This window comes from Lepus europaeus, chromosome 10, assembly GCF_033115175.1.
Source record: "Lepus europaeus isolate LE1 chromosome 10, mLepTim1.pri, whole genome shotgun sequence".
NCBI lineage: Eukaryota > Metazoa > Chordata > Mammalia > Lagomorpha > Leporidae > Lepus > Lepus europaeus.
The window spans coordinates 104,471,279-104,495,410 of record NC_084836.1 but is presented as its reverse complement, the minus strand read 5'-3'; the positions used below and the strand labels follow the sequence as shown (position 1 = coordinate 104,495,410).

General features: G+C 49.9%; 1 protein-coding gene across 1 annotated transcript in view; it reads right to left on the bottom strand.

The window, feature by feature from the left end:
- The window catches only part of RPN2 (ribophorin II), a 60,130-nt gene that overhangs the window by 6,017 nt on the left and 29,981 nt on the right, over nucleotides 1-24,132 (bottom strand). The window contains exons 10-14 of the mRNA XM_062204174.1: nucleotides 11,935-12,026; nucleotides 9,638-9,752; nucleotides 5,290-5,484; nucleotides 3,992-4,078; nucleotides 2,061-2,156 (exon numbers count right to left, since the gene is read on the bottom strand). Of these exons, the coding sequence (XP_062060158.1) occupies nucleotides 2,061-2,156; nucleotides 3,992-4,078; nucleotides 5,290-5,484; nucleotides 9,638-9,752; nucleotides 11,935-12,026 (585 nt within the window). The remainder of the gene's footprint in view (nucleotides 1-2,060; nucleotides 2,157-3,991; nucleotides 4,079-5,289; nucleotides 5,485-9,637; nucleotides 9,753-11,934; nucleotides 12,027-24,132) is intronic.

Below are 24,132 nucleotides of genomic sequence, written 5' to 3'. Positions count from 1 at the left end.
CTTGAAATGGAGGCAACACGCACCATGCCAATGCTAATCCAATGAACAGCCCAGGCCCAAACGGGTATGCCTACTGGAGGGCTGGGACTTCTCCCAGCCATAGCCACCCTACTATAAGCCCTCAGAAAAAACTGCTCCCTTCTGCTATAAAAAGGCACTTCTCAGCACCTGCTCTCAAATGTGCCTGCCGGCTGACCCAGACAGGAACGTCACTTCTAACATGGCAAACCACGTTTTTTTACTACATGTGGAACCAGGAAGCCCCCAGGGCAGAAACTGCATTGTTGCCAAAGTAACTGACAACGCCACTGAGTCTCTAGGAGTTGGGAGGGAAACCCGCCGGCAGCTGCTGGGATGCGTGCCTTCCCTTGTGAAGTTCTGATCACTCCGGTATGAGAGCAGGTACCTGTACCCGAGCTCTGATTCTGAAAGCTTCTGACATGCCTTCCAGATCTGGAGTAACCAGGGATTCTTACAAGTGATTAATTCAGAAAACTGGCAATGACCTGAAAGCCAAAGCTAAGGAGTGGTTCCCCAAAATTCTCTGAACTCTGGGCACAGAGGTTAAGTCATCGTGTGGGACCCCTGCATCCCAGATCCAAGTGCTTGGTTTGAGTCTCGGTTACTGTTTCTGACCCTGCTTCCTGCTAATGAGATAATGGCCAGATTCTTAGGTCTCTTATACCCACTGGGAGATCTGGATTGAGTTCTGGGTCCCTGCTGTTGAGGGCACAGGGGAGTGAAACAGTAGATGGAAGATCTCTCTTCGTCTACTTGCCTTTCAAATAAAATGAAGATAAATAAATAAAAACTTAAAAAATTACCCAAACTTTGAGGATACACATCTATGTTTGTAACTGTAAAAGAGGGGGGCCAGTGCTGCAGTGCCGACATCCCATACGGGCGCCGATTTGAGTCCTGACTGCTCCACTTCGAGTCCGATCCAGCTCTCTGCTAATGTGCCCGGGAGAGCAGAAGATGGCCCAAGTCTTTGGGCGCTTGCACCTATGTGGGAGACCCGGATGAAGCTCCTGGCTTCCGATACCATCTGGGGAGTGAACGAGCAGATTGAAGATCTCTTTCTCTATCTCTCCCTCGCTCTCTAACAATGACTTTCAAATTAATAAATATTAAAATAGAGAAACAATTGGTTAAACAATTTTTAAACAGTAAAGTATAAAAGGTAAAAATCTCCTTCTATACTCTCCTTGGTGGTGATCAACAGTAATACGTATTTTCAAATTTTTTATGCAGAGTGGATCACACTAAACAAAGTGCTACCCCTGCCATCTTCATGCAATCTTGGCAATCTTGTCATGAGAGCATACAAATATCCATAAAAGTACTGACTCGTTTATTTATTTGAGAAAGAGAGAGAGAGAGAGATTTCTTACCCCCGGTTCACACCAAGTGCCCCTCAACAGTCCGGGGCTGGGCCAGGCCAAAGCCTGGACTGGGAACTGAATCCAGGTCTTCTACATGGGTGGCAGAGACTCAAACACTTGAGGTATCTCTGCCGCCCTGCAAGGTGTGCACCAGCAGGAAGCTGGGATTAGGAGTAGTCGGGACTCAAACGCACAGGCTCTGGCATGGACGACATAGAGGAGTCTGCCTCTAGACCAAACGTCAGCCCCTCTAACAAGCGGCACGGTATTCCACCGCGTGGCTGCACCGTGATGCAGTCAACACTTGCTTCCAGGAGGACGCGAGGCTGCCTCCATGTGCACGCTCCCACCAGCACAGGCACGCACAGCCTCTGTGCCACACTCCGCACGGCTGCCAGCACGAGGCTGCTGGGTTCACACTTGACCTCATCTGAACACGCCGCAGGGCACCGCAGGCCACACACTCGTGCCCCTTTCTCATGCCCTTTTTGCTAATGGAGCTGCCTCAGAGTGGAAATTTGGTTATTTTCAAATTTTTGACCAGCAGTTCAGGCCACAGCTGCTGGGCCCTCTGGGGCTGTGCTGAGGGCAGAGTACAAAGCCTCCATTGGAAGGCCTGCATCTGCCGAGTCTGGCGCCAGGCACACTTCGCCCATGCTGATGACTGCGACTCACCAGGGCAAAGAGCAGCAGCAAGGGCGAGAGGATGAGCGCCGTGAACGTGTTGGACACCACGGTGGGCGGCCTCTTCTCCGGCTCACGGAACAGGTGCTGCCAAGAGAGGACGATGCTGAGACCTGAGAACGCGCCCTCCCCAGCAGGTGCTGCAGGGCGTGCCAGGGACCCAAACCTCGGGACGGTCATGAGGAGGACACACCTCCCGGAGGCTGAAAGCTCCTTTCAGGGGTGGTCACTCGGCCTCTCGCCGAGGTGGCTGCTGCTCCCAGAGGCCTCCCTCCAAAGGACAAACCCTCCCACTTGGCAAACCCATTTTTCCCCTCGAAGATTCACTGCTACTCCGAGGCTGGAGAAGGCATCCTCTGGAGTGGCACAGGGCTAGAGTCAGAGAGGGTGCCAGGCTCTGTGGATGGCCTGGGTGACAACACATACACGGCAGGACCCTGGGTTTCACAAAGCTTCCGGGCTCCTAGGGTGGCAGTGTCCCCCATCTGACCCACTCCAGTGAGTTAACCAGTGATGGCTGCATCCCATTCTAAAAGCTAACAGAGCCTCACCCAACGTGGTTCCAACCATAACTCACTTCTCCCTTCCCCCACCATGCTTGCTCTAGGAAGCTCCAGATGAACTTTCACCCTGTCTGCTCTGCCCAGGTTCTAGAATTAAACCGGAAGTCCGGGCGAGCACTGCTCCGACACTCATTTCGTTTTTATCGCCCGAGTGAATTCTCATTGGGAAGCTCCCGTCCACAGAGGCTTCTGTTTGGGCCAAGCTGACAGGTATGGCTGTGGGACCAGGGGCAAGTCACTCAAACCCTCTTGGCTTTGGTTTCCAGCTGGGAAACTCGGGGTGTGGAGGGCTAGGAGCACCTCCTAGGCTGTAAAGATGCTGCCTTAAGGACTGAATGCAGAGGGCATCTGACGATGCTCTGTGAGCTGGAACACACTTGCACAAATTTTCAAAACACTTCTGTGGTAAGCTTGAGGCTGACTTTTCTACCTGCCAATGCCCAGCAACCCAGGTCCACCATCAGGCGGCCCCACTAAGGCTTCCTCTTCCTCAGCGCTGACCACGGCTCCTCTCGGCTGCCCGTCAGGGATTTCTGACAGTGACTGGAGCAGCCGCTGCCACCGCGTCTTCTCACACAGCAGTCAGCACCCTGCACGGTCACAGTCATGTGCTCGGCTCCTTAACTGCATCTGACACCCTTAAGCAATGCTACGCCCACAAGAGGAATTTCCAAAAGAATCCCACTACTCTCCGCTCTGGCCTTTGTTCTTTCCCTACTGAATAAGCGGAAGTGGTCTGCTGTAACACTCTGACATTCACCCACTCGTGCGTTTCCATGCACCCACAGAAATGGGTGCTCATTTCTCATGACCGCAAGACACTGCTGAGTGGACCCATCTCGATTTCCTTAGCCAGTACCCACGCTGTTGAACAATGACGGTGTTTATTTTACAAAGGGTTTTGGAAATACTCCAAAGCCTGCCTTGCCTTTTGGTATTGACGTATACCTTCACAAGGCCCCGTGGGCTGGGGTGGGCAGGCCTGGCTTTTGTGTTCAGGGAAGGCGAGCCCCAGAAAGATGAAGGACTCACTTTGTTCTCCGAGTTGCGTCTCCCCACCTGCTGGCCCGTCAGCCCGAATCCAGAGAGGAGCAGTGAGGCTGAAGGCTCAGCCCCGCTGTGCACGCAGCTGTCACGCCGGGCAGGCACAGCATCTGTGGGCTCTGAGTTCACCCCCACCGCTGCTTTCTGGGAGCTGGGCCCTCTGACCCTGTCTCTTCGGCTACAGGATGGGATTGTTCCTGCCCTCCATGTTCCCAGTGTGAGGTCAAGCTGAGCAGGTTACAGGGACCAGAGCTGCGGGCCAGCGTGTGCTGTCCTCTCTCGCTGTACCCATTTGCTAAGCACTTTGGGATGTACCTGGATTTCCTGCTTTGGGGTGAAAAGGTTGTGGGACAGAACAGTCCATGGAGCTTCCTCCTCAGGGAACTTGATGACCACATCAGCCTAAAAAACAGAAGGGCAGTCTTTAAGGCACCGCAGGCAAAGGGTGCAGAGTGCTCCGCAGGGTGACAGCCTCACACCCAGAACCACAGCTGAAAAACCACCAAGCAGTCCAATCACTTCTGATCCATTAGCAGATAAATTGAGGCAGTAAAAACTTCAAGACAACAATGTGTATTTGTTGAGAAGGCTTTTAGAGCCAGAGCTCAAATTTGCTAACCAGTATGGCAAAGAAAGCCCCATAGAGCTGCTTAACACAAAAGCTCCAGCTGGTGCATGGGCTGTTACAGCGGCAATCAGAAACTGCCGGGTATCCCCAGGAAGTGCGATTTAGTCACATCATGAAAAAAGACAAGAAAAAGCAAGACGAAAGTGCACTCTTGTTCTTGTACATAAAAGTAGCCCTAAGTCCAGGATAAGAAAATGAGCCTTGAACACAGCAAGAGAAGGTAGCTGGCTGCCCCTTTGTCTTGCACGGGAGCCAATGGCCACGCGAAACCTGCAACCTGGCCTGCCAAGCTCATCATCTCCTGCTCTGACGGGTTTCAGGGGCTCTGCTAAGGAGCACCACTCACCTGTCTCCCTCAGAGCAGCGAGCTTCTCTACGGCCATCCCCCCAGCATCACTCCAAGCCCTCAGACGCCGAGCTCAGAAGCCCTTGCCATCCGCCCACCCCTTGCTGAAAGGCTGTGGTTTTCAGTACGTTTCCTCTCGTCACAACAATCAGAAGTACATCAGGAAGCAAAGAGCAGGATGCAAACAAACCCCGACATGCTGCCCATACTGGGTACTACGTTACTTGTATTCTGCAATTCACTATCTGATACCACCCTGAACTGTTACCAGAATTCAAACCCTATTGCCCTCATGAAGCTAGCCCATATCTGCAAGGCCAGAACCTGATCTTTTATGTCGACGGAACCCCACAGCGCCTGCTGTAGCAGAAGCAGCTCATTCCAGGATAACACCTGTAGAGACTGTAGAGATTCACACCAGGGCAAATCTGCCTTGTTCATTCACTCATTCACTCAGTCGATATTTATTAAGCACCTACCACATGCAAGTCAAGTGCATGGCCCTGGGAGTATTTCTGGAGACAGCGCCTCACCTGGAGCACTCACTGACCGGCCAAGGTGAAGAGGCTCTGCCCCTGGGGGAGGAGCTGCCGTGTGTGCACAGCTACTCTGGCCAGGGCAGGGCACTGAGGCACATACCACATTCCAGAGGATGGGGTTCTTCAGAGTGGCATCTCCGATGATCAAGTAGAGAGTGTAGGTGCCAGAGGCAGAATCAAATTCAATCTTTCTCTCAGAGGTGTCCAGTTCAAATCTGTACACGTTCTTGCTGTCTGGCTCAGCCACAAACACCACTTCTTGGCCCGTCTTCTGGTTATGGAGTCGGACGAAAGTCTAGAGGGAACAATAATACAACCTTGCATTTGATCATTTCAAACGCCCAGTGGGCCCAACATGGGATCAGCAAGACAGCACACTGTGAGCTCCTGGGTCACCCACAGAGCCCTGGGACGGGCGAGGCCTGGCCAGAGTGCATGGCGTGGGCAGCCCACTCTGGCTTCTAGCTAGGAGAGAACTCTGCTAGAATGAGGCAAGAAGTGTAACTGAGAGGTCCGGCCATGCTCGGCTACTGGAGGCCGTACACCCAGTTTGTGGATGATTTAAGCCCTTTGCTATTGCTGCAATTTCTTCTTCCTGCCTGCCTTTTAGCCACTTTGCTGCCCAATTAACTTCTTCACCAGAGGGTGAAAGGGAGGGAAATGAGGTGGAACTGTAAGAGGGCCATTTTCAATTTCCAAGTGCCTCCAGCTAAAGATTCAGTAGCAGAGGCCTGGGTATTGATGGCAAGGCAGGGTTGTCATCGAGCAGAGCGGCCCAGTGGAATGCAGTGAGCCCGGGCACTGAACACAGAAAGACCCAGGCCACTGCTTATCAGCACAGCAGGTTACTTAAACTCCTTGCACCTTGCTTCCCTCCACCTTTAAGGCAGAAAGACGTGTGGTGCCTCTGTGAAGTTTGTCGTGAAGGAAGCCGTCAGTGCAGGGCTGCTACATCGGAGGGTGCTTCAGGAGGTTCACAGAAAGGAGCAGGCATCTGGATTACAAGTTAGGATGCCCATGTCCCACATCGGATGCCAGGGTTCAACCCCCTCGCTCCAGCTTCTGATGCCAACTTCTGCTAATGGGAACCCTCACCTCAGGGGCAGTGGTGATGGCTCACGTAACTGGGTTCTTGCCACCCATGTGGGAGACCTGGATTAAGTTCCTGTCTCCCAGCTTTAGCCTGGCAAGCTCTTCCTACTGCAGACATCTGGGGAGTGGACCAACAGATGGCGGCTCTCTATCTCTTTCTGAACAAATACATAAAAATGTTTCAAAGTGGGTAGCACGCATTGAGTGCAGTGGTTATGATGTCACCTGGAACAAGCATGTTCCTTACTGACCCCTTACTGGAGAACCTGGGTTCAAGTCCCAGTTCCCTGCCAATTCCAGCTTTCTGCTAATGCACACACCCAAAGGCTCAAGCACTCATGCCCTGTCACGCATGTAGGAGACCCAAACTGAGTTCCTGGTACCCGGCTTTGGCATGGCCCAGCCCCAGCTGTTGTGGGCATTTGGGGAGTAAACTGGCAAGGGGGAGATCTCTGTCTGACTCTCTGCCTTTCAAATAAATTAGATTTTTGGCTGGCGCTGCGGCTCACTAGGCTAATCCTCTGCCTGTGGTGCCGGCACACCGGGTTCTAGTCCCGGTTGGGGCGCTGGTTCTGTCCCGGTTGCCCCTCTTCCAGGCCAGCTCTCTGCTGTGGCCCAGGAGTGCAGTGGAGGATGGCCCAAGTGCTTGGGCCCTGCACCCGCATGGGAGACCAGGAGAAGCACCTGGCTCCTGGCTTCGGATTGGCGCAGTGCGTGGCTGTAGCGGCCATTTTGGGGATGAACCAACGGAAGGAAGACCTTTCTCTCTCTGTCTAACTCTGCCTGTCAAAAAAAAAAAAAAAAAAAAAAAAAAGATGTATTTCCATGAACTTTTTGAAATAACTTCATACTGGCTTGTCAACCAACGGTAGCTAATATTGTTGATATGACACTGGTCTTATCATGCAAAGCTTTCCCTTCAAGTTTGTTTTCCAAATAAAGAATTCAAATAATTTGGTTCCAATTTACAGAGCAGAAGGCATGAACATTAACTGAGTTGCCATGGTCACACAGCTAGCCCTGGATCTAGAGAATACACATAAATCTTGTTTGTTACTCCACCTCTGGACAACAAAGAGGAATCGTCAACATATTTAGGGAAAGGGGCTACAGATGCGAGGCATCCAGCTACAGGAGTCAGTCTTGGCCAGGAAGGGCAATTACGAGCCTGGATGCCTCAACTCCTTCCTATCACAGTCAAGTGCAGGCCACTGGCAAGCTTGTTTGTGAAAGGCCTGCTCTACCTAGGAGGTCTTTAAGCCATGGCTTCCAAAACAGAACCTTGGAAGAGACCAGAAATGAGTTCAAACAACATTTCCTCACCAACGCTCCCTGCCCCAGCCCTAATCCTACCCATCTGGGCTCGCAGTTTTTCTGTGTACTTTCTTCCCTGTGTGATGCGGCCAGCAGACATCATCAGGGGAGGAGCAGGAGTGCTCACAGTCAGCTCTGGGTGGGGAGAGGAGAGATGTGCAGAGAGCTGCTGAGACTGCGGCCCCGCAGGCAGGTGTTCTGGGCACGCAGCACGCAGCCTCCCGCCAATCCTAGTCACCCCAGGCTCTGTTCTGAGGCTGCCTCCTGGCACAGGCACAAGCCCGTTGGTTCTTGCCAAGCCCACGAGGCTCCACATTCCTTCTTGTTTTTCAGTATTCAAAGTATTTATCTGGCTTTTCCTTTACAGAACACTTAACCACGCACGTGGCACTGTGGCACGAGTTCTTCTCACCAAGGGGGTGCTGACAGAGTTAAGTGGGCAGGCGGTGGGGGAGGGGGTGGCTGCCTGAAAGGAAGGGTATGACAATACTTCTAAAGTATAATTTTCACTTTTTTATATAGAAAAGAAAAACAAAACAAAACAAGCCTAGTTTTTTTCAAAATCTAAGTAGGTCAAGTTAAAAAGGGCCATTCTGAGGAATGGCATGGTGGTATAGTGGGTAAAGCCTCTGTCTGCAATGCCGACATCCCATGTGGGCACTGGTTCAAGTCCCAGCTGCTCCACTTGTGATCCAGCTCTTTGCTAATGTGCCTGGGAAAAGCAGCCAAAGATGGTCCATGTGCTTGGGCCCCTGCCACCTATGTGGGAGACCTAGAAGAAGCTCCTGGCTTTGGCCTGGCCCAGCCTTGGCCATTGCAGCCACCATGGGAATTAACCAGTGGATGGAAGAGTCTCTCTCTCTCTCTCTCTCTGTAACTCTGCCTTGAAAATTAATCTTAAAAAAAAAAAAAAAAAAAAGTGTGGGGGGAGGCCATTCAGGGGTGAGCATTTAGCCTTGTGGTTAAGGTGCCTATTAGGATGCATCCCAGGCAAGTGCCGCGGCTCAATAGGCTAATCCTCCCCCTGCGGCACCAACACCCTGGGTTCTAGTCCCAGTCGGGGCATAGGATTCTGTCCCAGTTGCACCTCTTCCAGGCCAGCTCTCTGCTGTGGCCCGGAAAGGCAGTGGAGGATGTCCCAAGTCCTTGGGCTCTGCACCCGTATGGGAGATCAGGAGGAAGCACCTGGCTCCTGGCTTCGGATCAGCGTGGTGCACTGGCCGCAGTAGCCATTGGGGGGTGAACCAACAGAAAAAGGAAGACCTTTCTCTCTGTTTCTCTCTCTCACTGTCCACTCTGCCTGTCAGAAAAAAAAAAAAAAAAAGATGCATCCCACAGTGGAGCACCTGGGTTCTGTTTCTTGCTCTGGCTCCTGATTCTGGCTTTCTACCAATTCAGATCCTGGGACACAATAGGGGATGGCTGAAAGGACTGGGCTTCTGCCACCTATGCGGGAGACAAGGCCTGAGCTCCTAGCTCCTGGCTTTAGCCACACCTAGTTGTAGCCATTGCAAGGTATTTGGGGAATGAACCAGAAGATGGGAACTTCCCATCTCAGTCCTTCTTTCTCTCTCTCTCTGCCCTGCAAATAAATAAATAAAAATAAAATAAAAAATAAATAAATGTAAACTCAGTGCCCTGCACCACTGGCCCCCAGCCGACCTCTTTACCTCATGTCTTCAAAGAAAAGCAGGGCCATTCTTCTGGGTCCCACAAACAGAATGATGCCCTGGGTTCTCTGCCTACGTTTTCCTTTCAAGACCATTTCAATATACTCTTAAAAACAGAAAGAAGCCTGGATTAAGGGCTAATCTGCTTTGAACACACTTCTCAACATCAGTTAACCTTTTAGAAAGAAGCATGTGCAGGTGAAGGGGGACAACAGTTCACAGCGGGTCCAACACCACACAGGAGAGCCTGACGATGGACTGTTAGGGTTCAGAGCCGAGAAGGGAAAGCAGGAATGGGGAACTGTCTCTTGCCCGCATTATGGACCAGAGTTAACTCTGCTATACATTCACGTATCTGGGCTTCTTCCTGACCTGGTGCGGGGTGAGCTCGGCACCAGTGTTCACGTCCACCAGCTGGAAGAACAAGGCGAAGTTCTGGTGGCTGTCCGCGATGAAGGTACCCTTGGCCTTGGCTGGGTAGGTCACCCTGAAAGACACGTCAGACGCTCTTCAGAGAGGCCCTGCATCGGAGCACAGGCGAAGCAGACACCCTCCCCTTCACTGTCACACCCACCCCTGGCGGCCCTGACACCTGCCTGTGGCCAGAAGACATTTTGGATCAACGAAGCCAGGACCAAGAGTAAACGATCACCAGGGTCTGGGAGAAAGCTGCGTCCTGCAGATACTTGTATCCACAGGTTTCCACTTCAGGATCTCAGGCCTCAGGTCCACCACAGCCACAGGTGGCGCTCTCGTGCACCTCTGCAGGCCCCGAGGGACTGAGAGGCACCCGGTGGCACGTGGGAGAGACAGCCACAGGCTCAGTGCCAGCTGCACTCCAAGTGAGGCCGCCAATAGGGGAGGAGGAGATGGAGGGTATTTAGGTTTTTCTTATTTTTTAAGCTCTATTTTTCATTGGACACTATTTCAATTCACTTTTCTACCCAGACATTGAGTTTTAAAGTCATTTTCTCATATGTTTTCCTGATTTGTGGTAATTAATATTCAGAGCACAGAAACATGTAATGGATATGAGCAACACTGACCCTGAGATCTGATTCTGTCCACAGCTCTTGTCTACATTCTGGAGGAACCATGGTTTTTCTACTTCCTACCTGTGGAATTCTTTATTTGGTAGAGAGTTAGGCTTGTGATTATAAAATAAATTGAAAGTATGTTATTATAAAAATTAAGAGAAAAAATAAGGAAGGAAGGAGGGGAAGGTGGGAAGTACCACTATGCTCCTAAATCACTTTATATAAACAAAAAAATTCTGAATAAAAAAACTTAAAACTTACTTCATCAAAATGCAGACTTACTGAGGAAAGCTGTTCTTTCTGAGCCAACCCCTGGGTTTTACAGTGAGGTGGCCAAGGGTTTAAAAACCCAGATGGTCACAGAGCCCACACCTGGCTTCCTTTCAGACTCGGGCTCATCTTTACTCACGGGTAAGACCACTCTTCACACACACAGGGGACTAAAGTCTGCAAAGTGCTCTCCCAGACGACGCTACTGTGGATTCTCCGTGCTGCTCATACCTCCAGTATCACTCTGGGAATAACTGGGCTGGGGACAGAGACACCAGCTGCACAAGACTAAAGAGCTGTGAATGTCCGCTCCCAGACTCATCTTCAGGAAGACCTGGGGGGGTCCCCTACCTTCTGGCCTCCAAGGCTACCTCAATGGTGGAAGCCAGCGTCTGAACCACCCCGGAGATCCCACTGGGTTCACCACAAAAAACAAGGGTCTGGGCAAGGGCTGATGGACGGGGTCCATACGGAGTGCTGGCCCAACTCTGACCAGTCGTTACTGGTTACCTAGGAGGCTGTGGTACAGACAGATGCGGAGGCTGCCCCTGAGTTCAACAGGAACAAATGCGGGGACTCGTGAGTAGTGCCTTCCACTAGTGAGATGTTCCATCGCTAATGCCTTCCACACGGGGTAGGGGACCTGTCTGCCATCTCAGCTCTAAGGCCCTGTGAGGCTTCCAACTGATTTCAGACCCACCAGGCCAGAGGGTTGTCATGAAGCCATTAAAAGAAAATTCAGGAGGTGGTGTAAGAACTGAAATTAATGTGTATCCCATCGAGAAAGTCTTATTATTAAATAAGCTGTCACCTGGGGGGTATGCACTTGGCGAGGTGGTTAAGACGTTGCTGGGACACCGCATCCCATATAAAGATACCTGGGTTCAAGTCCTGGCTCTGCTTCCAATTCCAGTATCCTGCAAATGCGCATGCTTGTAGGCAGCAGGTGGTTCAGTACTTTGGCCCTTGCCACCCAAGCAAGAGATCCAAATTAAGTTCTAGCTGTTGCATTTGGGGGAGTGAACCAGTGAATGTAAGACAGATCTCTGTCTTTCAAAGAAACGTAAATAAGTATTTTAAACAATAAAGTTGTCATCTGAACTGAACAATGTGCTCAGGGACCTAGCCAATGGAGTCAGAATGCCCTCCTCTCACTGGGCAGCCTGCACACTGCTACAGAAGGCCTCCAGATGCTTAGGTGCCAGGGTTCCCGGTGCAGAACCACTGGAACTAGGGATGGCCTCTTGAATTCGGGGCATAGCGGGAGCACTGCAGGCACAGAAATGCCATCTGGGGGGGAGGGGCAAGTGGTTAGGTGGGCGCCTCTCAACTCCCACAGGGCCAACGGGGCATCCCACCTACCGGGTGGTTTTGGGTGCAATACTCTGATCCTTGTCCACCGTGGAAAGATCGACATTTGTGATGCCAACTTCAGTGGAGATCTTGACTCTGAGCTGGAGTAAAACACAGAAGATCACGGCCAGGTCAGCTGACGGGTCTGAGGACACTCACAGGCACACCCCCAGTGTTCCACTGCTCCAGCAAACCCTAGGACAGGAGTCTTCAAGAACGGGTAAAACTGACCTAGCCAGGGGGTATCCCCAACCCTCCCATCCTGAGGCCACAGAACAGCTTCTTGATTCTAGCCCTTTCTTCCTTTCATTGGCTTTGGTTGAATGGTATATGTTTAAAAAGAAAAATAAAGAAGGTAATTTTTTTCATGTGTCCTTTAAAACAAATAAGTACTCGGGGTCGGCACTGTGGTATAGCAGGTAAAGCCACTGCCTGAGGTGCTAGCATCCCATATGGGCGCCAGTTTGAGTCCTAGCTGCTCCACTTCTGATCCAGCTCTCTGCTATGGCCTGGGAAAGCAACAGAGGATGGCCCAAGTCCTTGGGCCCCTGTACCCGCGTGGAAGACCCAAAAGAAGCTCCTGGCTCCTGATCAGCCCAACTCTGCCCATTGCAGCCATTTGGGGGAGTGAACCAGCGGATGGAAGACCTTTCTCTCTCTGCCTCTGACTCTCTGTAACTCTGCCTTTCAAATAAATCTTTAAGAAAAAAAAAAAAAAAAACTCAATTCTAAAGACAGCTAGGACTTACTGAGTGCTTACTATCTGAAAGGCACCGGCTTCATAACGACTATCTCACTTACTCTTCACAACAATTCAGATGCAGGAGGAAAGGGCTGCTCGCTAAAGATTAGACAGCTAGTGAAGGAGCCAGGACTTGAGCACAGGCACCCCAACTCAGAACCCACGTGCTCAGGCCCCATGTTACCCAGCAGCAAATGTGCACCAGCGAGGTGGTAACTCCCCCGCCCATGAAGACCCAAGAAGCCACAGTGGCTATGTGTGCTGCTCACCAACTATTCCTCATTCTCCTCTGAGCACATGGTAGAATTTTACCTCTTCAGTTCTTCAGAATCAGGTATGGTCATGTGACTTGCCTTGGCTAATGAGAAGTGAGCAGAATTAAGTGCATCACTTAAGGTGGAAGCTTGAAAGATCACTGTGATTCTCCTTGTCTGACACAGACACACACTGTGAGAACAGGTGGACGCTGCATCCCGAGGAAAGACGACACGCAGCAGAGACCGAGTGTGGCCAGAATCCCCACAAATCCTTGTTCTTTTCAGCCACATAGATGTCGTGTTTGTTATAAGCACATATCAGTCTATCTTGACTCTTAGAGTATCTGACGTCTATGTGTATTCCTTATAAACAATTTCAAGAGGAGCTAATGTCAGTAAATAAGAAATCTGGAAATCTGATTACTGTAAATGTCACTATTCAAAAAAGACAGAAATATTAAAAAACTATTTCTGGGAACTTTTTAGTTCAAATCTAAGTCTGAATATGTAAGTTATGCAAACCCAAGGTGCTTTTATGTGCAAATATATCTAAGAGCCTTCCAAATATTTGATAGGCTTGAACATAACACTTCAGGAAATCCTTGCCAAATCCACTGGTTTATATTCTATGCCAGGATCCAGAAATAGAGATAGAAGGCTGGGCAAATAATTGAAGGATAGCTTTAGCATTTTTCTAAAAGGCTGTATCAAGGTGTGACAGCCTCAAATTGAGAGCAAATGAGAAAAATTAACAAGGGATAATGCACTGTGGCTCACTTGGTTAATCCTCTGCCTGCAGCACCGGCATCCCATTTGGGTGCTGGGTTCTAGTCCTGGTTGCTCCTCTTCCAGTCCAGTTCTCTGCTGTGGCCCAGGAGGGCAGTGGAGGATGGCCCAAGTGCTTGGGCCCTGCACCCACATGGGAAACCAGGAAGAAGCACCTGGCTCCTGGCTTTGGATCGGTGCAGCGCCGGTCGTGGCAGCCATTTGGGGAGTGAACCAACGGAAGGAAGACCTTTCTCTGTGTCTCTCTGTGTCTATAACTCTACCTGTCAAATAAATAAATAAAAAAGTAAAAAAATAAAAGATAGCTATCAAGTAATTCCTTGATTCTTTCTCTCTGGCCTCCATAATGACTATTTTGTGACAACAGCCTCAATTATCAGGTTGAATAAGGGTGTTCTGTTTTGTTTAAAAAAAAAAAAGGCAAAAGATTTATTACCAGAAGCTGCAAGGATATCACCATCCACTTCTGAATACATGGCCACCTCTTGGCAGAGCTACATTTAGCACCATCTTTGTCACTGAGTCTGGGTGAACTGTGGCAATGGAGGTGGAGGAAAGACAGCCGTCAAGTCAGACAGACCCTCCTGGGGAGCCAGGGAGCTTCCCCTTTCCTCCTTGAGCTCCCTACTGAGTGGACAACCTCCCAGCAGCTCGGAGATCACGGGCTAGCTTTGCTGTTTAAAGCCTAGCCCAGGCACACAGTAGCACCATTTCCAACTGAAGACAGTGGAGTGGAAGACGCAAAGCAGCCCAGGAGCTCCAGTTAGTGTACTGATCTTCAGTAAGACACCCTGCTGAGGCCACTTTCCCTGCCTCCCCTATGGTAGGTGGAGCACCCGGGTACAAGGGATATCCAGGGGTTACAAGATACACTTCTGCCCCATAGGCAGAGCACGACTATAACAGGACAGGGGACTGCATTAATGCACAGATGTACAAAGGGCCACGAAAGCATGGGGTAAAGAACAGGAATCAAATCTGCCTGGGGTGGCCCCCTGCTAAACGTTCAGCAGCAGGAAGACGAGGGAGGAGGTATGGGGGCTTAGGCAGTCTGCTAGTCTGGAGAGAGGTCAATCAGTAATATTCCATGCTGTAAGAACTATCTTCACAGTCTCTACTCTGCAATTTTTATCAGCATGAACCAGATAATTCCCTTTTCATTTCTGTGACTTATTATCTTCAGAACTCATTCATTTAATTTGTAAACTTCATCTTGAAATCATCCTACTGCTACGCCCATAAAAAAGGGACTAGTTCAATACACAAAGGTATGTGCACACTGGGATCGATGTAAATGGCTATGGACAGACACGGCACTGTGACCTCCTACTTTCGGTTGCACAGCCACCTAGTGACAGGACCACACCAGCTTCACTGCCTGCCGCTGACTCTAGGCGTCAGGCTGAAACACAGCAGTGGGGCTGGCCTTCAGGTTAACAGACTCCCGCAGGGGAAGGTGGGAGCCTCTGCTTTGTGATGAAAACGGAGAATACAACACTTCATCAAATGCTCCTTTCTGTGTACATGAAGAAAGGGTACGCTGCGCTGGCGCTGTAAGCCTCTGCCTACGGTGCCAGCATCCCAACTGGGCACTGATTTGGGTCCTGGCTGCTCCTCTTCTGATCCAGCTCTCTGCTTATGGCCTGCGAAAACAGTGGAAGATGGCTCAAGTTCTTGGGCCCTTGCACCTGCATGGGACACCAAGAAGAAGCGCCTGGCTTGGAACTGGATTGGCTTGGCTCTGGCCGTTGTGGCCATCTGGGGAGTGAACCAGCAGATAAAGACCTCTCTCTCTGTCTCTCCCTCTATCTGTAATTCTACCTCTCCAAAAAATAAATGAATCTTAAAAAAAAGAAAGGGAGGGAGGGAAGGAGGGAGAGAGGAAAAGAAAAAGAAGGAAAAGAAAAGAAAAGGAAGGAAATAAGAAAGAAAGGGTATGCTTACATTCACTGTTCTAAAGGATGTGTAAGAGACTGGTAATAATGGAGTCCTCCAAGGAGAAGGGCTGAATTCTGAATTGAGGGGACAGGAGAAAGTGTTTACACAAGGGTACTTCAAAAAGTTCACGGAAAATGGAATTAAAAGGTAAGTATTATGGTACAAAACAGCTTGAAATCCAGGTACAGTTTTCCTATAATGTGACTTTTCCATGAATTTGTGAAAACCCTCCATATTTCATTTATATGCATGTGCACACTCTAAATTTTTTTTTAAGATTTATTTATTTATTTATTTATTTGAAAGGCATAGCAACAGAAAGAGACGGGGAGACACAAACAGGGAGAGGGAGAGGGAGAGGGAGGCTGCGTGGAGGGAGAGGGAGGGGAATAGAGTGCTCTTCTATCTGCTGCTAGTTCACTCCCCAAATGGCTCCAATAGCCAGGGCTGGGGAAGGCTGAAGCCAAAAGCCAAGAACTCCATCCCAATCTCCCATGTGGGTAGCAGGGTCCAAGTGCTTGGGCCGTCTTCTGCTGCGTACCCAGGTACATTAGCAGGGAGCTGGATGGGAAGCAGAGAGGCCAGGACTCAAAGTCAGCACTCTAATATGGGACACCAGGGTTGCAAGCAGCAGCTTATCCCATGGCTGCAATCTAAAAAATGTTAACTACATGAACATTTTACTCTTATTTCTAAAATATAGTAATTATCCAGATAATGAGATTGCAGGTCACATACTGTGTTTTTTCTTTTAGACTAAAAACAGTATCACCAATAAATACGTTCAGAGTCAGCCCTCTGCCTTTATAGCAGCTGGATGTTCAGACATTTACAGAAGTGTGTCAGGCTCCTCGGCATATCTCCACCACAGCAAGGAAGCCGTCAACTTCTGGGTTTTCACTGGGAATCCTGACTATAAACTTGGCCACGAACGCCTGCTAAATAAGCAAGACACCACTGCATGTTTGTTCTGAAGATATTACGCGCATTCCCAAACTGCACAGAAACATGGGAGGAGCAAGCAGGCAAACTGCAGAGAACCAGTGGCATTGTTGGTTTGCTCTCAGCCCGAACTTTAAAAAGCTCCCTTAGAGGCGGGTGTTGTAGCATAGTGGGCTAAGCCTCTGCCTGTGGCGTCGGCATCACTTATGGGCACTGATTCAAGTCCTGGCTGTTCCACTTATGATCCAGCTCTCTGCTATGGCCTGGGAAAGCAGTAGAAGATGGCCCAAGTGCTTGGGCCCCTGCACCCACGTGGGAGACCCAGAAGAAGTTCCTGGCTCCTGGCTCAGGATCAGCTCAGCTCCAGCTGTTGCTGCCATTTGGAGAGTGAACCAGAAGATGGAAGTTCTCTCTCTCTGTCTCTCCCTCTCTCTGTAACTCTGCCTCTCAAATAAATAAATTAAAACAAACACAAAAAAAGGGTCCCTAAGGAGCCGGTGTTGTGGTGTAGTGAGTAAAGCCACTGCCTCCAGCACTGGAATCCCATATGGGTGCTGGTTCCAGTCCTGGCTGCTCTACTTCCAATCCAGCTCCCTACTAGTGGGCCTGGGAAAGCAGTAGAGAATGGCCCAGGGCCGGCGCTGTGGTGCAGTGGATTAATGCAACAGCCTGAAGCATGGGCATCCCATATGGGCGCCGGTTCGGGACCTGGCTGCTCCACTTCCGATCCAGCTCTCTGCTGTGACCCGGAAAAGCAGCGGAGGATGGCCCAAGTCCTTGGGCCCCTGCACTCATGTGGGAGACCCAGAAGAAGCTCCTGACTTCGGATCAGCAAAGCTCCAGCCGTTGCAGCCACCTGGGGAGTGAACCATTGGATGGAAGACCTCTCTCTCTCTCTCTCTGTGCCTCTCCTTCTCTCTGTGTAACTCTGACTTTCAAATAAATAAATAAGTCTTAAAAAAAAAAAAAAAAAGGCACAATGGTTCACTTGGTTAATCCTCCGCCTGCAGCACTGGCATCCCATTTAGGTACCAGGTTCTAGTCCTGGTTGCTCCTCTTCCAGTCCAGCTCTCTGCTGTGGCCCAGGAGGGCAGTGGAGGATGGCCCAAGTGCTTGAGCCCCTGCACCCCATGGGAGACCAGGAAGAAGCACCTGGCTCCTGGCTTTGGATCGGTGCAGTGCTGGCCGTAGCAGCCATTTGGTGAGTGAACCAACGGAAGGAAGACCTTTCTCTCTGTCTTTCTCTCTCATTGTCTATAATTCTACCTGTCAAATAAATGAAAGAAAGAAAGAAAACATGATCTTAAAGCATCCAACAACAAAAACCATTTAAAAAAAAAAAGAGAGAGAGAGAGAGGGAGAGGGAGGGAGGGAGGGAGGGAGGGAGGGAGGGAGGGAGGGAGAGAGAGAGAGAGAGAGAGAGAGAATGGCCTGGAATGGCCCCGTACCAACGCAAGAGACCTGGAAGAAGCTCCTGGCTCCTGGCTTCAGCCTGGCCCAATCCCAGCTGTTGTGGCCATTTGGGGAGTGAACCAGCAGATATGAAGATCTCTCGCCATCTCTATGTAACTCTGCCTTTCAATAAAATAAATCTTAAAAAAAAGAAAAAAAGGCTTCCCAAGTTACAGCTTCTTCCTTTCCTGCAGACACTGTTTTAATGCTCTCCGAATATTAATACAGATGATGGGTCTCTGGAAACACCCCAGAGAAAAACTTGTTCATTTTATTCTTTAAAGCAAATTGAGAAACAGAAATCAGCCAGCACTGCGGCTCAATAGGCTAATCTTCCACCTTGCGGCGCCGGCACACCGGGTTCTAGTCCCTGTTGGGGCGCCGGATTCTGTCCTGGTTGCCCCTCTTCCAGGCCAGCTCTCTGCTATGGCCCGGGAAGGCAGAGGAGGATGGCCCAAGTGCTTGGGCCCTGCACCCGCAGGGGAGACCAGGAGAAGCACCTGGCTCCTGCCTTTGGATCAGCACGGTGCGCTGGCCATAGCACGCAGGCCGCGGCGGCCATTGGAGGGTGAACCAACGGCAAAGGAAGACCTTTCTCTCTGTCTCTCTCTCACTGTCCACTCTGCCTGTCAAAAAAAAAAAAAAAAAGAGAGAGAGAGAGAGAAACAGAAATCATCATAACTTTTCTCAAGGCCCTGTTTGAAAGAATCTAGTGGAGCACCCCGGTTGGTGGCTCCTCCCTTCAAAGCCCTGTACGGTTAGGTTTGTAACAGGGGCTTGTTTCCCACTAGGAAGGCATGAGGCCTGCTTTCCACTGCACCGTGCCAGCCCTTTCTTTGCCTGCTGGCATTCACATACACTGCAAAAAATGGCTTGACATCAGGAAACACAGTCTCTCTGCTGGGAGTAACAGCCCCCCCGTTTAGCTCATTACTGTCAAAAATGATGGTACATTAGGGCAATAATGCTAATGAAAGCTTCTAAAGCCCAAGCTTCCCCAATAGCCAGCTCAATGTCAATGAGCGCTATTCCAGGCCTTCCCCGCCAAACACCGCTAATGCACTCGGACCAATGGCAGCGTCTCCAGGGAGAGGAGACGGGACCTGCTGGCCTGCTTCGAGGCTCTAAGTGCGACTATTACTGAGATTACAAAATAAAGCTGCGTATACGGCGGAGGTCAGGGCCAACTCTCTCTCTCGTTGCTCTAATGTAATGAAGAGGGAAAGAGAGATTTGTAATGCCTACTCCATCTCCAGGAAGGAGGACAGCAAATGCCCTCAACAGGCACTTATTATCGTTGTATGAACAACAGCCATTAGCCATTTCTGCTATTTCGTACTTAGATAATTTTTACCACAACCACAGAACCAGTTGGACAAAAACCAGATTTGACGTTACAAAATGTCAAGCTGTTATGGCAATCAAGACAGTACGGTACTGGTACTAAGACAAAAATACAAAATAAGGGAAAAAATTGGGAGTCTAGAAATTAACCCTTACATTTATGGTCAAGTGATTTCTGACAAAGATGCCAAAGCAATTCAACAAGCAAAGGACAGCCTTTTCAACAAATGCTGCTGGGACAACCGGATAGGGTAGAGCCCTATCTCACACAATAAAAATTAACTCAGAACACATCAGAGGGGCAGGTATTTGGGGCAGAGGCTAATATACCCCTTGGGGGTTGGTGTTGTGGCACAGCAGGTTAAGCCACCACTCATGATACTTGTATCCCATATCAAAGTGCTGGTTCGGGGTCACTACTGTGGCACAGCGAATTAAGCCTCTGACTGCAACACCAGCATCCCATACAGACACTGGTTTCTGTTCCGGCTGCTCCACTCTCAATCCAGTTCCCTGTTAATGGTCTGAGAAAAAGCAGCAGAAAGGAGGCTTGGCATTGTGGCCTACGGTGCTGACGTTCCATATGGAAGCCGGTTTGAGTCCCAGCTGCTCCTCTTCCGATTCAGCTCCCTGCTAATGGCCTGGGAAAAGCATCAAAAGATGGCCCAAGTGCTTGGGTCCCTGCACCCACGTGGGAGAACTGAAAGAAGCTCCTGGCTTCAGACCAGCCCCGCTCTGGCTGTTGTGGCCATCTGGGAATGAAACGGAATGGATGGAAGATTCTCTGTCTTCCCCTCTCTAAATCTGCCTTTCAAATAAATAAATAAACCTTTTTTAAAAAAAGTGTAAGTATTACCTGCTAACTTAATACTTAAAAAAAAGAAAGAAAAGAAGTGGAAGATGGTTCAAGAGTTTGAGCCCCTGTCACTTATGTGGGAAACCAGGATAAAGCTCCTAGGCCCTGGCTTCAGCCTGGCCCAGTCCTGGCCATTGTGGCTATCTAAGGAATTAACCAGAGAATGGACGATCTCTCTTTGTCTCTACCATTCTCTCAGTAACTCTTTCAAATAAATAAATATTTAATAACAATTTCTTTTTTTAAAAAAAAAAGCACTGGTTTGACTCCCAATTGCTCTTCTGATTCAGTTTCTTGCTAACGTGCTTGGGAAAACAGCAGAAAATGGCCCAAGTACTTGGGCCCTGCACCCATGTGGGAGACCGAGAAGAAGCTCCAGGCTCCTGGCTTTGGCCAGGCCCAGTCCTGGCCATTGCAGCCATTTAGGAAGTGAATCAGTAGATGGAAGATATCTCTCTCTCTCTCTCTGTAGCTCTGCCTTTCAAATAAATAAAAAATAAATCTTAAAAAAATAAAGATGTTCAATTTTATGGCCGGCGCCGTGGCTTAACAGGCTAATCCTCCACCTTGCAGCACCGGCACACCGGGTTCTAGTCCCGGTTGGGGCGCCGGATTCTATCCTGGTTGCCCCTCTTCCAGGCCAGCTCTCTGCTATGGCCCGGGAAGGCAGTGGAGGATGGCCCAAGTGCTTGGGCCCTGCACCCGCATGGGAGACCAGGAGAAGCACCTGGCTCCTGGCTTCGGATCAGCGAGATGCGCCGGCTGCAGCGGCCATCGGAGGGTGAACCAACGGCAAAAAGGAAGACCTTTCTGTCTCTGTCTCTCTCTCTATCCACTCTGCCTGTCAAAAAAAAAAAAAAAAAAAAAAAAAAGATGTTCAATTTTACTAGTATAGCAAAGGAAAAACATTAAAACAAGGAAGCATTTCCTACTCATCAGATTATAAAAAACTGAGAATTTCAGCCAATGGTAAGTATATGAACAGCAATTTGGCGATTTGTTTTCCTAATAAAACAAAAGGCTCAGAGAAAACATGCAGAGGAGGGGGCAGCCAGACTTCAGAAGTGACTATAAGTTAGATGTGTAAGGACAGGATGAGTGTAAGAACAGCTGAAAAGAATACACCTGGCATTTAAGCTGGAGAAGAAAGAGTAGTTTGATGGGGGTGGGGAAGTTTTCCTTCTCATGTAGGTTGCAAACAAGGCTGCCTGTCAATGAAGGAAACTATAAGAATCTGGGATTTTAAAGTTCAAGGAACACATTAAAATAGTTTCTGTCCATATTTTGTGTTAGCGAATGGACTGGGATGTCTCATGCCCAAAAGGTCAGACAGGAGGCAGAGACTAGTGTTCCAGAAAACATTTTCCTTTCTGCCAAATTTTGAATGCAAGTGTTTAATCTACCTATGTTAAACAATGTCCCGCTTCTGAAAAGGTCAAGCCTTCCAGCTGCCAACCCTTCTCAGGAAAAGAAAGTGTCACAGAAGCCAACTTGAGGAGGCCAATCCAGGATAATGGCTGATATAAGCAAGAAAGCCCAGGACAGTAACAGCCGTTACATACACGGCACAGCACATATCCACAATGCAATATAAACACACAGCTATTTATTATAGTTTCAAATAACTGAATAAATGAAGGAAAAAGAATAGTTTTCTTCTTAAGGTAGAAATCCAACTGATAAATATAGAAGGAATACAGGAAGTCACCTTTCAGCAAATGCCACAGCAATAACTATTACAGACAGGTGATAAGGTATCTGCGAGTCTCGAAGGAGCGCCCCCCCCCCCCACAGCAAACCAGCAGCTTCACAGCAAACAGAGCTACAACGTCTGGTAAGGGACACATCACCACACCCGGCTTGACACGGCGCACTGAGGACCAATGTCGGATCATCTCCACAGAAGAATCAGAGACCTGAGTGTAGCTGGGAGAAAAGCATCCGACAAAACCAAATCCAGGCGAGGTCTACAGCGTAAACAGCTAATACTCCTCAGAAGTGTCAAGGTCAGGGCGGGCGTTTGGCCTCGTGGTTAAGATGTTTGTATCCCACAGCCTAGTACCTGCATTTGGTAACCAGCTTGGCTCCTGACTCCAAATTTCTGCTAATGCAGACCCTGGCAGGCACAGGAAAAGGCTCAAGTCGATGGGACGCTACCACCCATGTGGGAGACCCAGAATTAATTTCTGTTTCCTGGATTGAAAACTGGATCATTAGGCCGGCGCCGTGGATTAACAGGCTAATCCTCCACCTTGTGGCGCCGGCACACCGGGTTCTAGTCCTGGTTGGGGCGCCGGATTCTACCCCAGTTGCCCCTCTTCCAGGCCAGCTCTCTGCTGTGGCCCGGGAAGGCAGTGGAGGATGGCCCAAGTCCTTGGGCCCTGTACCCGCATGGGAGACCAGGAGAAGCACCTGGCTCCTGGCTTCGGATCAGCACGAAGCACTGGCCTCAGCGGCCACTGGAGGGTGAACCAACGGCAAAAAGGAAGACCTTTCTCTCTGTCTCTCTGTCTCACTATCCACTCTGCCTGTCAAAAAAAAAAAAGAAAAAGAAAACTGGATCATTAAGGGACATTGGTGAGACAACTGGGAAAATGTGAATTAAGGGCTGTAAATTCGTTAACAGTATCTTATCCATGTCAATTTCCTGATATTAATCATTACATTACGGGGCAGGCATTGAGGCACAGCTGGCTAAGCTGCCACTTGGGACGCCCACACTCCATATTGGCGTGTCAGTTCAAACATCAGCTCCTCTGCTTCCGATCCAGCTCCCTGGAATGCATTCTGGAAGGCAGCAGATGATGACACAAGGGCTTAGGGCCTGGCCACCCAAGTGAGAGACCCGGATAAAGTGCTGGGCTCCTGGCTTGGGCCTGGCTCAGCCTCAGCTGTTTTGAGTATTTGGGGACCAAACCAGCCACAGAAGCTTGCTCGCTCGCTCGCTCTCTTTCTTTTAAAGATTTATTTATTTGAAAGGCAGAGCTACAGAGAGGCAGAGGCAAAGAGAGATCTTAAATCAGCCAGATCACTCCCCAAATGGCCACAATGGCTGGAGCTGGGCCGATCTGAAGCCAGGAGCCAGGAGCTTCCTCCGGGTCTCCCACGTGGGTGCAGGGGCTCAAGGACTTGGGTCATCTTCTACTGCTTTCCCAGGCCATAGCAGAGAGCTGGATCAGAAGAGGAGCAGCCGGGTCTCGAATGGCATCCATATGGGATGTCAGCACTGCAGGCGGCAGCTTTACCTGCTACGCCACAGCGCCGGCCCCCACTTTGCCTTTCATAAAGGGGCTAACACAGTGGCAATGCTGTCAGGAGATCCAGCTAAGGCCATGACAGTGGCAACACTGCGCACCGACAACTCAATGCGGTGGCAGAGGCAGGAGAAAGGCACGTTACTGCAGGCCAGCTCGGCAGCCTCTAGGGCACGCTAACGCCACTGGGACTGTGCAGGGCACCACCCAGGCAGGATGACCCTGGACAAGCGACTTCCCCTCTGAGCCTCATCGATGAAGTGAAGATGACCTCCCCACACCCCCGCCGCCTCTCGGCACTGTTGTACAAATCAATAATGGCACCAAAAGCACCCAGAACAGTGCTTGTTGTCGAGCAGGCCTTCAAGAAAGGGTTGCACTGATGACCCTAATTCAGAGAAAGAAAGCGCTCACCATGTCGCACAGTTTCTAAAGTGGAAGAATGCGTAACGCATCTGAACTAAACGTCCATCTATAAAGGTTAAGACAAAAGCCACAGCGTCTAAAGGGGTAAACTCTAAATAGCAGGGCACACATGGCCACGTCATTCCCACACAGCATGAGGCCAACAGGGCCCAGCTCCTGCCCCTGGAGCTTCAGTCTCCGAAGCATCGGAGACACAATTCACCATGAGGT